General features: G+C 34.8%; 2 protein-coding genes across 10 annotated transcripts; one reads left to right on the top strand and one right to left on the bottom strand.

Moving 5' to 3' along the window:
• Window positions 1-985: 985 nt before the first annotated feature.
• On the top strand, window positions 986-12930 carry LOC112464570 (glycine-rich protein DOT1-like). 7 transcript variants are annotated; one of them, XM_025031630.1, is made up of 11 exons: window positions 986-1093; window positions 2162-2265; window positions 2530-2676; window positions 3124-3321; window positions 4539-4730; window positions 4815-4980; window positions 5284-5395; window positions 5817-5945; window positions 7284-7325; window positions 10779-10877; window positions 11025-12930. In XM_025031630.1, the coding sequence occupies exons 2-10, from the start codon at window positions 2174-2176 to the stop codon at window positions 10841-10843; spliced, it is 1143 nt and encodes a 380-aa protein (XP_024887398.1). In that variant the 5' UTR covers window positions 986-1093; window positions 2162-2173; the 3' UTR covers window positions 10844-10877; window positions 11025-12930. The 7 variants fall into 7 exon arrangements, with proteins under 7 accessions (XP_024887398.1, XP_024887397.1, XP_024887400.1 ...); XM_025031629.1 differs by having other exon boundaries at window positions 10779-12930; XM_025031632.1 differs by lacking the exon at window positions 10779-10877 and having other exon boundaries at window positions 12837-12925.
• A 1391-nt stretch (window positions 12931-14321) lies between these two features.
• Window positions 14322-17141, bottom strand: LOC112464568. Of its 3 annotated transcripts, none has more exons than XM_025031625.1 (3): window positions 16835-17141; window positions 16637-16729; window positions 14322-16511 (listed from the first exon to the last, which is right to left on the bottom strand). In XM_025031625.1, the coding sequence occupies exons 1-3, from the start codon at window positions 16905-16907 to the stop codon at window positions 15349-15351; spliced, it is 1329 nt and encodes a 442-aa protein (XP_024887393.1). In that variant the 5' UTR covers window positions 16908-17141; the 3' UTR covers window positions 14322-15348. The 3 variants fall into 3 exon arrangements, with proteins under 3 accessions (XP_024887393.1, XP_024887394.1, XP_024887392.1); XM_025031626.1 differs by having other exon boundaries at window positions 16939-17141; XM_025031624.1 differs by having other exon boundaries at window positions 16637-17141.
• Window positions 17142-17183: the final 42 nt, after the last annotated feature.

Here is a 17183-nt window from a genome sequence, read left to right as displayed (position 1 = left end):
AAGAAATGATTCTTATTATGGAATATGCTCGGTCCAGATATTCTTACGTCCATGTTCGGTCTTTATAATAAAGTTATTTGCAACATCAGTTGGATGACCCCGCGGTTGGATGAAAGCGGGAACGAATAATTACGATGCGAATTTGACTCACGCAGTCCTTGCAAATCGATGTATCTTTTTCCGCCCTATGCTGCAAATTGCTCCAGACGGAGTCTCGTGCGCATGCGTGAGTTACGTCATTGGGCACGTGATCAGCTTCAGGCTCGTACTAACATCGACATGTAGTCGATGCGTGCTAAGATGTCAAACTTTTTTTTCGAGACTCATATAAATTATCGAAATTCTTTGTTATAATTTACGTCAATATAATGTGCAACATATTAATTAATATCATAATATCTTTATTTTTAAATAATATCTATATATAACGGATAATCGGGATAATATTATCCGTTTATTATTATAAAAGTCTGGGGGCCGCATCTGGCCCGCGTAGATTGGAGACCTCCTACTTTAGTCAACATAATATACTACATACGTTTACGCGAGCGTTATTTCTGTAGTAACTTACGGATAATTCCTTCGCGTAAACGGGATTTTGTAGTAAAACTTACATTAGGAGATAATTTACTCCACGTAAACGAGTGATATATCGTAAGTTACTACAGAAGTAACGCTGGCGTAAACGTAGTATATATTACTACGTTTACGCGAGCGTTACTTCGGTAGTAACTTACGATAATTTAACTTACGATAATTTTTTACTCGTTTACGCGAAGTGAATTATCGTAAGTTACCACAAAACCCCGTTTGCGCGCGGAAGAATTATCGTTAAGTTACTACAGAAGTAACGCTCGCGTAAACGTAGCAATAGGGATCTAACGGCACTCACTATTCCAGAGAAATGGATACGCGACTGCAACGAGTCAGCGTCTGCTAGCGTCACGCCGCTGCGCACGCGCGGCATCTGTCCTATCCTTCCAATTCACCAGTACTGAATACTGTTTCCGCCACGGTAGTGGACGTCCATTTTGCTCGCTTGCCGTGCGAGCGTCTCTGATTTATGAGCCGTTTCTGCACCCGCCTGCTTATCGTGAGTAAATGCCTGTATCTGATAAATCGCGTCGTTCTCTTGATCTCGCGCGGCTTTGCGCTCAATTGAATTAGACGCCTTCCGAGACGCGTCCTCGCATTTTTGCACAGAACTCCTTGGGGTAGCGTCGGTACTAGTCGGTACAGTGATACGCCGTGGTCCGCCGTTTTTTCCTCGAATATCTCGCCGAGACCTGAAGTAAAAGAGAAAGGGCAAATAAATGGATTCACATGCACCCACGTGCACCGTAATTCGGCATTGCACAGCCTAGTAGAGAGAAAGAGTTTTAATTGTTATAATAAGTACTTAAAGGCTTCGAGAACTAACGTCGCACAAGGCATTTTTTGTTAAAAGAATTTGGAGTAAAAGTGTTATACTAAGAGTTTCTTTGCCGGTTGGATAAGTGTTATAATCCATGTGACTACGAATTGAACGTGTTCTACGAATTTGTGGATTGATGGGTTCAATGACTTGGAGAATCTTTGACCTTTTAGTTCTCGGACTTGTGATATCTGAAATTTTTCTGTTCTCAAGCCTAAATTTTATAGATATATATATTCTTGCTTTATTAGACTCTGTTTTTGGATTTATACATATGCACAGTTGAACCTCTCTAACTCAAATGCCAAGGGAAATAATTCAAGTTATAGAAGTTTTGATTCATCAAATGTTTCACAAGCTTTGGGGATACGGAGACAAACAATTTTATATAATAACTTAAAGAATATATTATATTTATATATAATTATATTTTTGTTGTGTCAACTTATTAAAAAGACACAAGTTCTATTAAACTCCGAGTTATAGAAACTTTTTTTAAGACACGGAAAGGTCAATTTTGAAATAACTTGAGTTGTAGAGAGATACAACCAAGTAGCTAGTGTGCCCATAAATACTTTGAGTTAATCTATTTTTCTTGGACTTGTAGAGATTTTCTGTAAGAAATAAATAAAAATCTGAATTGCAGAGGTTTTCAAGTTAGGAAGGTTTGAGTTAAAGAGGTTTGATTGTATCTTGCATTTATACTTATATATTTTGAGTTTATATATGGATCGAAATACATTACAGGAAGCTTGAACAATGGACGGAGCACCAGGAGGTAGAGGTGGATTCCGAGGCCGTGGCGGTCCTGGTGGATTAATGAGGGGACGTGGCGGTTTTGAGAGAGGAAGGTAAAGAACTTGTTAGAATAAATACACAGGAGACTGTATAAATACACTGCATTAATATCCTCAGGAACATTTGCTCCGGAGAAAACTTTCTTTAAAACTATGTTGTATTCTTTATAAACTCTAATAACTTATAAAAAGAAACATGGCACAATAAAAAAAAAAAAAAAAAAAATTAATGAAGTTATGCACATATAGAGATGCTTGTGTATGTAATAAATTATTATGAAAGAAATAATTGGATTTATTTATATTGTTGCGTAATAGAGGTGGCCCTATGCGAGGCGGTAACATGATGCGAGGTGGACGAGGCAATGGGCCTGGCGGTGGCATGAGAGGAGGCCCGCCTATGAGAGGCAGGGGTGGTCCCCCCAGGGGTGGACGTGGTGGACACGGTGGACATTTTCCTCCAGGGTAAGCATTTCTCTAATACATGCTTTATATTATACCTAGGTTATTTTTGCTTAGGGCGCTTTCGTGTTGAAAAAAAAGTGTCAGTCTATTTTTATTACTCATTACATGTTGAAAAAAGATGGAGTGATGCTTTCAGCACGAAAGCGTTCAAAGCGAACGCAGCCCTAGTAAAATTAATTATCATATTTTATGAGATATTCAATTTCATCATTAATTTATAAACTGTACATTAATCTTCGTCTTTAATATGAACTGTATTAATATGATTGATAAATTTTATACGCAATCAGTATATCATTACTTTGTACTTTTTACTAATATTTTGATGATGAATTTACACGCAATCGCGAAATGTGACTTCAATATAATCAATTAATTGCAAAATCTTATAATTTTTTGGTTTGTAGTAATAACGTTTATAAAATAGCTTTATTGTCATTTATATAGACCAGAAGGAATGTCTAGCGGACCTGGAGGTGGTCCGCCACCCCTAGGAATGGGTGGTCCTCCGCGAGGCGGCGGGAGGGGTGGCGGAAGTAATAGCTTCCGCAGCAGAGGCAGAGGCGACTTCAACAGGGGAGATAACCGCGGAGGTAGCAACAATTTCCGTGGTCGCGGCATGGATAGGGGTAGAGGAGGATCTAGGTGAGAGAACTAATTCTAATAAACACCAAAATAATTAGTTTATTAAAATCTGAACAAAATTATTTATTACTATATATATCTTTTGCAGTCAGTCTTTTTATCATAAGTAGGGTAGACCGGGGCACGTCGTCACACATTTGGTCCAATATTTTTTGTATTTTTTACATTCAATATTTAAGAGTACTTTGATATGCCAAAATTTCGAGTGAACCCTCAGCTTCAATTGGACAGTATCGAATTTTGTGTGATTGTTACTCTAAAGTTGTTACATAACAATAAATAACGACAGATTGCTTGTGACAACTTGCCCCGTGACCGGGGCACGTTGTCACATCAAATGTAATTGCATGCAAAATGTTATCCAAACTGTATTCAACCTAAATATCAATATATTATAGTGCACTGCAATCTAAAAAAGTCCTTCACAGAAACATTTATTTTATTTCAAAAAAATACAAAAAGCACGAAGTTTTCGTCTTAATCTAAATACAAGAATTCCACTCGAATGCGCAACTTATTGATACACATTTTTTTTTTTTTTTTTTTTAAATAATCATGTCGGTGATTAAACATAAAATATTTTTACTCGTTATCGTCATCCGAAGATTCGCAATAGATTCCCATCAAATTCGTGACAACGTGCCCCGGAGGCATTTTTTTACTTCAAACAGCCTCATGGCCGACACGTTTGAGATATTCATAAGGTTAGGTATTGCACGCGGTAGGTAAAAGTACATACTTTAAGATAATATAAAGGTCTATTCTGAAAAAAACATAAGTTTCATGTCCAGTAAGTTGAATATTAGACAATAAAATAAAACCGATGTGACAACGTGCCCCGGTCTACCCTAGTCTCTTGAAAATTTCTTGAAAGATTTTATTACACATATGAATACATTGTAGATTTATTTTTAAATCAATACAGTTTAGTTTGTTGACATGATAGGCGATAATTTAATAAACGTTTTGTTCTTATATGATGCAGTAAAATTACGTATGTTAATTTTATGGAAGAGATTAATAATCTTAGAAAGTGGAGAACACAACAGTAGTATTGTTATTTAACATAATATATATAATACCCACTATATGATTAGTTTAATTAAAAATATAAAAATTATTAAAGAAAAATTTATTAATATGGCGGGTAAAGAAATCTACTGATATATCAGATTATATTTATTATTTTTTAATTCAAATGCAATTCACTCTTTCAGAGGAGGATCGAGTAGAGGTGGACCAAGCCGTGGAGGTGGCTTCGGCGATCGTGGTGGCCGGGGGGCTGGTGGACGTGGTGGCCCGACGAAACGAGGAGGAGGTCCACCTAGCTCCAGTGGACCCTCCAAGAGGCCGCGCTTTGATCAGCCGTCTTCCCAGTCATCCAACGGCTATGCCACTCAACCACCTAAGTGAGTATCTTAGGAGTTTTTATTTGTAACGTTTGAGAGAATTTTTTTCTTGAAACTCAAAGACTGAAAATTAATTTAATGTAGCCAAGGCGGTTACGGAGGTTCAAATAACGCTTACGGCGGCCAACAACAACCTCAACAACAACAGTCGGTAGGATATGGTGGCGGTGGCTATGGCTCGCAGCAAGGCTACACACAGTCTTATCAGGGTTATGAGAGCTATCAGCAGCCCCAGGATTATGGGCAAACGGTAAATGAACGTGATACGACAATATGGTCAAAACAATTCTGAAGCTCTTTGGCAATTTACAAATACGGATCCGCCATTAATTTTTTCCAATTATTTGAGTCCTTCTGTTTTTTCTCAGTAATTAAAATACATTCTAGATTTTTTAATTTAATTTAATTTAATTAAACAAGTCAAGTGAATTTAAGTAATTACAAATGCTTTTAATTACAGTCGAAATCAATAGGATCTCCTATTAATGTTAATTTAAAATTAATTATTTTCAATTAAAAGAATCCACGATTATTTCGTCTCTTTTGATTCCAGGGTTATCCACCGTCCGCACCAGATAACAGATACGGCGGAGCGTCATCGGTTCCAGCTGCAGGAGGATTCGGCGCTAACGATCCCTACAGTTACGGCAAAGCTCCGCCATCAGGTGAGTTGTAGATACCAAAATAAGAGGTCTCGTGTTGTGTGCGACGTTGCATCGTTGCTTTTCTATTGCGACTTGGACATCTTCGTCTCTCGCTAATCAATTTCGATCAATCCTTTGTGGCTTTAAATTATTTTATTCTTCTGCAGCCTCCAAATTTTTAAATTTTTAATTCCAAAATTGATATAGGCCTCCCTGCAATAATAACTTGAAATAAAAATTCAGGTCGTGAAGAGTTAAATTGACGCATTTATAGTGTACCGTTGACAGTATTTACCACACAGTCTCAAGTACTGAGTACTCAAGGCACTCAAGGTTGAGTACGCATGCCACAACCGACTGATCGAGTACTCGAATGTCGAATTGAAGGTCGGCGGAACACATATACAGCTAGTTTAATTAATATTACATAATGCATGTCCAGCCAATTACCAGGAGGCAGTGTCAGCTGCGTGGCCGGGGGGCGGGGGCGGTTATGCCCCTGTCGACCCATATGACGACCGATCTAATGCCAACATAATCAACCGGGGTGGTTACTCGACGCAACCTTACGGTTAGTTGTTTCGTCCGCTGTCACCATACCGCTCATATTATATACAGTTCATTAACTATGACCGTTGGAGCGATCCTTGAGGACATGTTTATCGTCGAGATGGAACATTGAATTATCTGCTCGGAAAGGTTTCCCATAAAGAAGCGTCACGGTGTCGTAAATTGATGCATCACAAAGTCATGGTAGGGCATTCAAGTGACTATTAATCGATAAAACGTTAACTAATTTTAGTAAAGTATCAGTTTATTATGCTTTCTATGCAAAATTTTTCCGGCAAATTAAACGTTGAATTTAGAACATTGTATTATGATACACAATGCTCCTTTCTGACAAATAATTTAACGTCTTGTTTCCCGATAGTAAATGAGTTCTTGAAGATCGCTTTTATCTTCTTGCTCTCCGGGTGACACCCGTGTTCCCATAATAAAGGCGTTAAGCATGATTCCGATTCAGACGAGAAACGATCTGATTCAGACGACAGAGAAAGGAGTAGACGCGCGGTCAATTTTTTTCAATCGCACAGATCTGCGTTCTAGAAATTTGGATACTTTGTATTTCTTGAAATCTCAACGTTGCTAGAATCGGAGTTTTCTTTTGCTTTAGAATTTTCTTATGTTCTCATTCCTTCTCGGATGTTTGGATTTTTATATCGTTAGATCTGCGTGAAGCTTCAAATGTTTTTTTCCCCTTTCGAACTGTATTCTGCTCGCGATCGATGCGAAAGAGTTGCGCAAAGACACAAATCCCATTCCGGACAAGAAATCACATGTTGGATAAAGATCCTTTCATCAAGACACCAGCACTGCAGCACTGCCTCCTGCCATCTTTTATTCCAGAAGGACTACAAGGTGTTCGTGAAATGTGCAATTTCTTTGTTCTTTCTCACTTAAATAACAAAAAATATACGTATATATGTATAGATATCACATCATCACGTTATGTCCTTTGCTATCTTCTTTCAGTGTATTTTCTACTATCTAATTTTATTTTATATATATTTTGCGTTTTTCTCTTTTATATAATTTATAATTTAATATCGTGATATATAAATTTATTTAATTTGCAAATTTTAAAAAGTTTTCTTAAAAATTGTTTTTTTAAGCAATTAGGCAATATTAATTAATTTTAATTGATTAACAAACTCACTCTTTCTCGTGGAAATTCTATACTTTATCATAGCTGCTTCATCCATTTGACTGTTGTCCCAGGACGAAGCTCTTTTTTTTATTTCGTTCGACTCGTTTCAGATATTTCTCGTCTGAGTCGTTCGCCTCTGTCTATTTTCAGCACTCTTCGTGAACCATTCTTTGATAAATCGTGTTTTTCTTATGATTGCAGATTATCCGAGTCAGGACGGTGTTTATGGGAAACAGGACTATGGTAAGTACAACTCGTAATACAGAAAAATTCATTGACCAGAGGAAAAAGATTTAGCTAAGTCGATTGGAGAAGGAAATTTGGTTGTAGATGTAAAATCGATTAAATAAGCAATAATAACATACAACATACAAGAGAAATATCTAAAAAGTACAAAGAAATATATTAACGACGTACGTCAACGTTCATTTATATACAAGATTTATACACACATTTTCACAAGAAAAGTATAGAACATTCTATAAAATTCGAGAGACTTTTGGATAATTAGGGATTAACGAAATTTCGTTATACATAAAACGTAATAATCGGGGACATTATTAAGACGATTCCGATAGATTTATGAATTTGAGAATTACAATTTCCACTGTAAGATCAGAGAAATTTAGTTAAATCATATTGTTGAAAAACCGACCGAAAATCACAGTTAATACTGCACATAGTGTAACGGTTTGTAACGCAAAAAAAAAAGAAATGTATATCTGTAGGGCCGGACGTAGCATTACAATTTAACTATCTTACGCTGCGTTAGGCACGAATGCATTACAAGAGATATTTAACGACATTTAACCAACCACTATTCCGCAGTACACCGAAACGTTTGCAATATGTCACGAGAACACTCGCAGTACTAAAAGAAGTATTTGCAGTTCTGCAAAAGCGTATTACATTATTACAAGAGCATTTGCAATATCATGAGAACGTAATCGCTAGAGAAACATTCCTACAAGTCTGTCCGCACAATATTTAGAAAATATTCACAAGATTTTTGCAATGTTTGAGCGTTAGCAAGATTTAAAAGACTGTCCACGAAGATAAGATGTTTGCATTACAGAGCTAATCTACGAGAAATCCATTTTTCTAGTGTTTAAGAATCAAACGAAGGCAAATGAAATTTTGGCGTATATTGTACACACACACACATACACACACACACACACACACACACGTATACGAAAAACGTCGAAAAGTAGTAGGCAAGTAAAAGTGGATAGGTAGCGATATAGAAGAATCTACATAAAGTAGGTCGTTCAGTTTTTTGTGTATATGTAGAGAAGCAAGATCACTAATTCTATTTCTCGAGTAATGGAACGGAGGAGCTATGGTTGTTTGCAGGTGGCAGTGCTGGTTACCAAAACGCCCAGTCTCAGCGACGTTATTAAAGATATCCGTCACTTAATTAATCAATCACTTAATTAATCAATATCCGCTCATTAATTTTGTATATCTAAGTAGAGAAACAATTCTCCCAGGCGAAAAAGAAAACACAGAACGGATCGAGTCCGTTGCACGAAAAAGAGAATAATGTTCTCTCGTAGTGAAATATGCGAGATACGATTGTTGATGGGAGAAACGGTGACAATCGAGGAATCTGGAAGCAAAATGACGACGTTTTAAAGCCCGGGATGTGCTTCTTTGGACAAGTGACAGTTGTATATGACAATATCAAGTGATTTACCTCGATTTTCGCGAAGGTTGATCTGACGTACATATATATAATGTCGAAAAAGTTGGAAATTAATAATCAAAATTATTTTATACGTAAATGTATTTTTTTCCTTCAAAATTTTTCACATTTTGCATGTTCAAAAGTTTCAGTCGCATTCAGACTGGATTGTCGCATGTGTTTAAAGAAGCGTGTTGCTCTCAACAATCCTTGAAGGACCTTGATTTTCTCAATTAATTCCCAGCTTTTCTTGGACACTTTCCTCCGCGTCACTTTGCTTCCAAGATCTTTCACTTCCGCTTGCTCTGTCTTCGTCTCGTGCGCGTTGAACGAACTTCTGATCGATATGCCGCTTGACACGATGTAGGGAATACATATTTTATACTTGACAATTAGCATATACACACTACATTATTTCACTACATTATTACGTCGCTTGTACGACAATCTACGATTAAGTCCCCGGTCGAGCGGTAACTTCCTCGACCGTTTTTCTCTTCACGATTTGCGTAGCGTAATTTAACATAACAGTAATAAACTAAAGAGAAACCAGCAATGACACAAAAGCGATAATGACGGCACTGTAAGGTCGGCGTCCTGTTTTGTAAATAGAAACCGTAAATAAATCCTTTTTTTGGTGGAGAGGAAAAAGTCATGGCAAACGCGCGATGTAGAACTGTGTACTTCATCCCCCGAAGACTTAGGAGGTGGATAACGTTAAACATTTGACATAAATACTTCTTAATGTGTCTCGACAATCGTTCATTTGATTTAATTGATATCCAAAGTTTATATCTCACTAGAATTAATCGAAAATACCGAAGTCATTCGGACTTATTGGAAAGATCATTTTATAACTTATTGTAATTTTTATTTGTCAAAATTACTTATTTTATCATTTGTTAATATTAGGTTCAGCAGTTTTATAATTTATAATTATTTAAATAATACTGCAATCTACCTTGGTAGATAGATATGATGCTTTCCATTTAGTGACACAAGTTCACACACGTTGTTCTATCTTTAATGGCAAATTCAAAAGACAGAAATAAATAAAGACAGAACGACACTTATATCGTCTTGTGTCACTAAATGGAAAGCACCGATAATTCAAAACCGCCGTCAATAATCAATCATTATCAACCTCGTATACTGGAGACAATCGTCAATTAACAAATTAATTAAACAATTTTTCACCAAGTTAAATGAAGGTAGAAACTTTGTTGCCCTTTTCTTCACAATTAGCTATGATTGCAGAAAAGTGTCTCGATATAAGATTCCTTTCCTCGACAGAGAATTGTTCGGCCAGCTGAAAGAAAGAAACCAAGTATGAATTTAACAATTCGGTTATATAATGTCTAATTCTCTGTTGTGCATTATTTTAATTGGTTAACGAAACACGCTTCAATAATTTGTAACTGTGTTTATTGTATACGATACGTCTTTTACGAATAACTCTATATAGCACATCATGTTGTTATGTCCCGATCTATTGTAAACGATCGCTCGATAAAAATGAAAGAAACATTGAAAAAAAAGAAACTCGAGAACAATCAATACATCGAAGAATTTATACCCTTATCCTTGTTGTCACCTTACCTTGCGGCAGGAGAAACAGAGAAAAACGGAAAAAACCAGCAACTGCCCTAGGAAGACAGGCTAATCGAAAAAGAACGAATATGGGCGAATAAGTGTGATAATTGAGACGAAAGATTATCTTGGTAATATAGCGATAAGAAGTAGGTATATATGCGAACACTTTTGAGAAACAGTAGATTAGATGCCATTTCGGATCCGAGATACCGAGCCATTTCTTTGATCTACGAATTCTTCGGATCGTTCGGAGTCGAGCTTTTCTTTAACGAAGATTCCAAAGGCGTTGTTAGATTATAAGCACACGAATAAGTGGCGAAATTTTAACGGTTTTGTAAAAGTCGAAGATCAATTAGAGATATTAGTTAATGTGGAAAATTGTGATAACGGATAATGACCTCCTTTGACGTTTTCAGTAAGGAAAAATCGGCTCCGAACTGGTCAAAAAATACATGGACGAAAGGTGAAGAGCCGGATCTAAGAAATCATAATATCCAGGGTTTAGTTAGAGAAAGGTAAAAGTAAAAAGTAGATAATATTATGAAGAAAAAAATATATACGATTCCAGTGAAAGTATATAAGATCATACATAAGTTTAAAGATTTTATTCTAAAGCATAAAGAGTTTTACATATTAATTTCACAATAACGTTACTATTTCAGGAATATTTCACCCCTGAGTCATACCTAAACATAGCGTTGGAAATAATTGACAAGCCCAGATATTTAATAAGTAGCCCGACATCTTCTTCTTGTAGTTTCTAAAAGTTCAAACACAATATTATTTAGTACAATTTCGAGTATTATAACTTAAAAAATATGCTATAAGTACGATTATAGAGCAATATGATATGAGTACAATTACAGAATAATATGATACGAATACAATTATAGAGCTATATGATATGAGTACAATTATAGAGCAATACCATATGAGTACAATTATACAGTAATAAGTACAACTGTAGAGCATGTGGATGTAGAGTTTGAGCGAAAGGTACTTAAAGGTAATAATGACCAAACTTGACGAAAATTGAGTTTATTTCACAGGCGTAGCAACAAGCTGAGATACTTAGGAAACAATGAATGAAAGTCAGAGGGCGAGAGACAGAAAATATCGTTCCTCCAGCCGAGAACCAATGCCAAATTCGTTAAAGATTACCCTTCCCCGTTTAAAAGAGAAAAGACAAATCGATAAATAATAGGTGCAGTCCAGTTTAGCGCTACTCAAAGCAGTTGCGGCGCTGACTGGACCGGCACCTAAAGTGAGTAAAGTTATTTTCGTTAATTGCACAAGTAATCCAGCAATAAATATACAAGCTTGAGAGCAATAGAAATTAGCTAGAGTCCTTGAATTTAAATCAATATAATTGCTTGAGGTTCAGCTTGTTACATGATGTAAAGTGACAATCTTTCACACTCGGGAAGTAAATAAAGAAAAGAAAAGTAGTTTGCTATAAAAAAATACAGCTTCTTTTGTGCACACGATTATTTTTTTTAATTGCGTATCTCCTGGAACCGAGTTAATGGTAAATCGAAGACGATTGTCAATCAATGATAAATATTAACGACAAGTATGGTATTTGAAAAAATGAGAAAATGGGAAAGAGAACGAGCAAGAAAAGTAATGAGACTAATGCGCGCAATGCGAAACACTAAATATTAAAAACGAAAGTCAAATGCTCGAGTATACCTCAACCCAAAAACTCAGGTGAGTAAATACAAATAAATATCTATCCATTCTTTGTGAACAGCTATCTATTTCCGGAGAGAGGACATATATAGTTATGTATATATACATATCTATATCCGAGTTCATTAAGAGAACAATCGATTAATTAGTTAACAGAACTTCGAACTACTGCATTTATCGAGTGTAAAAGTGAATTCAGCGGAATAACAAACGTAGTGGCAATTAATTATAACAATGGATCTTTGAAAGATATTCTAATGTCATCATAGGCGATCGAATTGCTTGCAAAATAGTCTCCGTTCAATTGTAACAAACATAATTGCGTTTCTTTATCTTTATGTCTCTCGTAGAAACATACAAGAAGTGAGATCAAATCACGACGACCGAAATAAAAGTGCGTATATAGAAAGACGAATGGAAAAGATTCGTAGATTCATACTTTTCACGAGTATTCGTAATAACAACCGTTATTGTTACCATAAGTTCCCATAGATGAATTATCTTGCCGTTTTTACACGCACGGCGGGCGTCAGATCGAGAGAAATAACTAAAAAGCGCTAAAATCGTTAGGAAGGCGCTGAACAAATATTAAAAGTGTAATATACTGATTCACTCGATAATCAAGTAGGCACGATTTTTGAGTAAAGGAGCAAAATATTGCAAACGACACTTCGTAAAAACATATAGACAAGATTAGCTTAAATCTCTAAGATGAGTGCGAAATTGATTTCATAGTTTGATCACTCGGCTCCCGTCTGATTTACCGATGTTGCTTTCTGTAGGTTGATCACAACGGCAGCAAGTATAGTCGCCGAACTGTGACGCCCAAGAGATCATCATCAACATGGACTCATCAATAGCCGGGCATAATCGGTGTCGCAATCATGAGGGCTGAGAAATCACGCACCTGGTGAGCTAGAACTAACGTTGCATATACTAATAGTATACTATCTATTATAATAAGTATCTAATAGTACACTACCTAATAGTATATACTTATATAATAGCATCCCAGACAGCACCATGTCCAAAAACCGGGACATAAGACGCCTTTAAGATGTCTTTTAGATGTCTTTCAGCCATCATTTTGTAACACGTTTAAAAGATGTCTAAAAGATATCTTTTAGACGTCTTATGTCCCGATTTTGGACTTGCGTGCTGTCTGGGATACTTATTGCTGTTCCTCTTCGTTTCCGGCGTTGCGCATGTCGCAGATATAAACGTATGCCACACACGCTATATGCTTTCCACAGGTGAAACGTGAATAGGAAACCGCATTTTAGAATGGTACCCGAGTTACAATTGGCATCGCTCTTTTTTCCTGGATGTTCGCCTCCTTGTTGATCATCCTGACAGTCCCAGTTCATTATTCTTGGAGATTGCTTGTCGCGGAACTTGAATTTGGAGCGGGTTCATCGCCTCCGTTTTCTTTTCCTACAAAAAAGAAACACAAATTCGATCTTTGTCTTTTCTACATAGAGCTTATCTGTTAATTTTGAAAAAAAATTAGGTGTTTTTAATATTGAATTTTTGTATGAAATGTAGTGAACATTTATTTGCAAAAATAAAGGCTGTTTATTCCGTTACATACTACCATGTGCTATATATGATGATTCTGATAACGAAAACGAGTTACGAGTCTTTTTCAGGTCCATTTTACAGCGAATTTGACAAACATGAACTAACTTTGCTGCAATGTTATAAAGATTGTTATACATATATGAGAAGATTTAAGTAACAAAAACGTATATCGATAAAATATTCAATACATATTCCGATAAAAATCCAATAACATTAATATTAGATATTTTATCGATGTCGTCAAGATGTTTATATATGTTTCATTATTAATTATTTAAGGTGTCTTTGATCAAACTCCGATTAATTTAATCGATTACATTAATTACTTATCGAGTATTATCTATATTTTGTTAAGCATCCAAAATGGATAGAATTCTTAATGTTTTATTGTTTAACGTATGGACACAAAGATGAAAGACAACGATTGTATAATTAGAATTACAAATTATATAGTTACAAATTCTATTTTAAGCAATTCTGTCGATTAAATTAATAGGAATTTGTTCGGAGGCTCCGTTAGCTGTGAAAGAAGTTCTGTATGCATTCTAAGAGAAAGTTGTTTCTTATTTGCAAAAAGTATTATTGAAATCCAGTTCTAAATTAGTATCGTTCCACGATAAAGTGGTATCATGATAAGATATTCCACGATAAGGAATTTCTTTCGGCTTTCGGACAGATAGTCGATCTATAATAATAATAATAATTTGTGAGTTTTGGAAAAGTGTAATTAATCAGAATCAGAATAATATATATGATAACTGAAAACATTACATTAATTTATTCTCATGCACATATCGGTCATTATTTGCTTCTTAAAGTTTTCTAAAAATATACTATTGAGATAGACGAGTGGTAAGTTTGCAATCTATTTCAACAATATATTAAGTTTGGTAATGTATTCAGTTATTTTATTTATAAGATAAGTTTAATTCAGTTTTATTTTATTTTTTAGAGAAAAGAACAGCCTATCTTTGAAATACACACATTTTAACATAAGAAAAATTTAGATTCTGTTACAGAAGGAATAAAGATTTTTATATTAACTTTAAATATTTCTTATTTTAATGATGTATTAATATTTTTAATTACGACCGAATAAGTACGATAATTCTTAAACATTAAAAATCCAAGTAAAAATTGTAGGTTTCAAAGTTCAAGACAATTGACAATTATTAATGATTATCTTCGCTAATGAAGACCGTGTGATAAAAGTGAAAGTATTAAAATTATCTAAAATCAAAAAAGTGAAATAAAAAAAACTAAGTAAAAACTATTGGGATCTGACATGGAAATGGGGGCTTAACCAATATGTATATGGCATAGAATAGGTAACATTTTTGATGGACTTCAAATACTGTTATATCTACTCTGTTATAATAATGTTATCCATGGAAAATATTTGTGATTGGGCTGATGCAAATTCTACGCAGAGAAAATTTATTAAAGGCAAAAGTTGCACTATTTTAAAAGTTGATAAGATGATATATGTGTTGAACATTTTAATAAACTACTTGATGTTACTCATTATGTGAAATGAAATAAAAAATATTAAAAATCCAACTGCAGAATTAAATTTTAACTTTCTTTATTTAATAAACACACATTCGAATTAAGTAGCAGCAAGTTATAAATTATAAATTTGTTTTTTTACAATTTCTCATTATTTGACAGATAATGTATGTATTATAAAAGGTTTATATTTCTATAAATTTATTATCGTTGAAGAATGGACAAACTCATATTAATTGTTGCACAAATAACTACAAAAATGTCTCCTAAAATCGGTACAGTAGGCATTTTTGAACTTACAATTTTAAAAGCTTTTATTCTCTGATAAGATCGTTCTACGTGAACTCTAGCTGCAGCTATTTTACATGTCAAAATTAATTCCGCTTTAGTAAGTTGTTTGTCTTTCAAAAATGATGGTCTTATGCATTTAAAACGATTTAATTCACATACTTTATCAATTAAAATCTCTTCGTCAACCATTACTGCGTCATCAGGTTGCAATAAATTTATTAAATTACTTTGTTCAAATATAACTGTGTCACTTACTCTTCCACCATAAGGCCTACTAACATATGAAATATTTCCTGCTGGTGTAACACCGGTCATTATTTTACACGTTTTATATGTCGACAATTGACAGCAAAACTTTGCCGGTTTTTGGATAAAAACTTCAGTGCAATCAACTACTACTCTAACGTCTTTAAAATCTTCAAAACACGGTGGCAATTTTTTTGCAATTTCCTCTTTTGATGGCCAAGAAATTGCTACTTTCAAGCACTTGCTTAATATCTTTATCATTTCATAAAATACTCGCTGACAATGCTTTGCTGTGCAACCAAACATAATACCTAAGAAGCTATACGAAGCATTTTGTTTTAACTTTATGTATGTCATAATAATTCTATCTATCATATTCATCCTGACTTTACTGTTTTCAAATTTATCTTTATGTACTGCAAGTTCTACAATTTCAGTAATAGTATTTAAAATTTCAAAAGATTCAATTCCTGTTAAAGTACTTAATTCGTTTTTATTTTTGATAAAATTAACGAATTTGTTGACTTGCACCTCAGCATTTTGAAATAATAGAGCACTAAAACTTGGGTCATCCTCAACATGAATTTCATGTATAGACACAACTGCAGGATTTTCTTCTTCATTGTTCGTTTCTTCTTGCATTACAGGCCTTTCTATTTGAATTCTTTGCTCCATTAATTCTTTCCTTTGACAATTCCTTCTTATTCGTTTCTGGATTCGTCGTGCTTCATCAGCTTCCGCTACACTTGAAGTTTTTTCTCTAGTACTGCTTGGCAAATTGCGCGATGGAACAGCAGTTTTCTTCAAGTGTCTCTTTTTTAAAACAGCATCTATCACCAAATTATTCACCGTTATAATTATTATGGAAAAAATGTATCATTTACACATTTATTCAACGATACATAAGTTAAACAAAATCTGAAATTATAATTTTCTCTGTTAAAAATTAACTTACTTGATGGTTGCATATAATCTTCTTTCTTGAAATGCAGCGAACACACTCTCATATGAGGGTTTACTTCCTCAATTTTTAATGCATTTTTCCAGGCTTTAAAACGATCAATTTTTTCTGAATTGCCAAATAAATGTATGAAGCGTTTATTAGGCTTGGGAAAAATATGAAATCGAACATTTAAATTTTTCCGAGCCTTACTTTGACAACCGCGAACTGAACAATTAACTTTGTTGTTATAACTACTACGCGGTGGAAAATGTTCAATATCCATATTATTTAATATAAAATTAATATAAAAATACAATGCACAAGTCGGTACGACTGCAGTGACCGCCAAGCCAAGCCTGTAAAGTGTAAACAATAGGTCTGTTTCTTTTAGCTGCACTGGGCTGAACTGAGTTGAACTGGTGCAAGAGTGAGACAAGTAAGGAGAGCTTTCCAGCAAGCGACACAAACGTCATTCTATCTTTCTTTTTTGGCAATGAGTAACAAAGACAAAACGACTCTTGTGTCGATTTGTGTCGCTTGCTGGAAAGCTCTCTATATT

This window comes from Temnothorax curvispinosus, unplaced genomic scaffold (genome assembly GCF_003070985.1).
Source record: "Temnothorax curvispinosus isolate PA1 unplaced genomic scaffold, ASM307098v1 QBEX01014323.1, whole genome shotgun sequence".
In the NCBI taxonomy this organism is placed as follows: Eukaryota; Metazoa; Arthropoda; class Insecta; order Hymenoptera; family Formicidae; genus Temnothorax; species Temnothorax curvispinosus.
The sequence above is the reverse complement of the archived record's forward strand: the minus strand, read 5'-3'. Positions and strand labels throughout refer to the sequence as shown.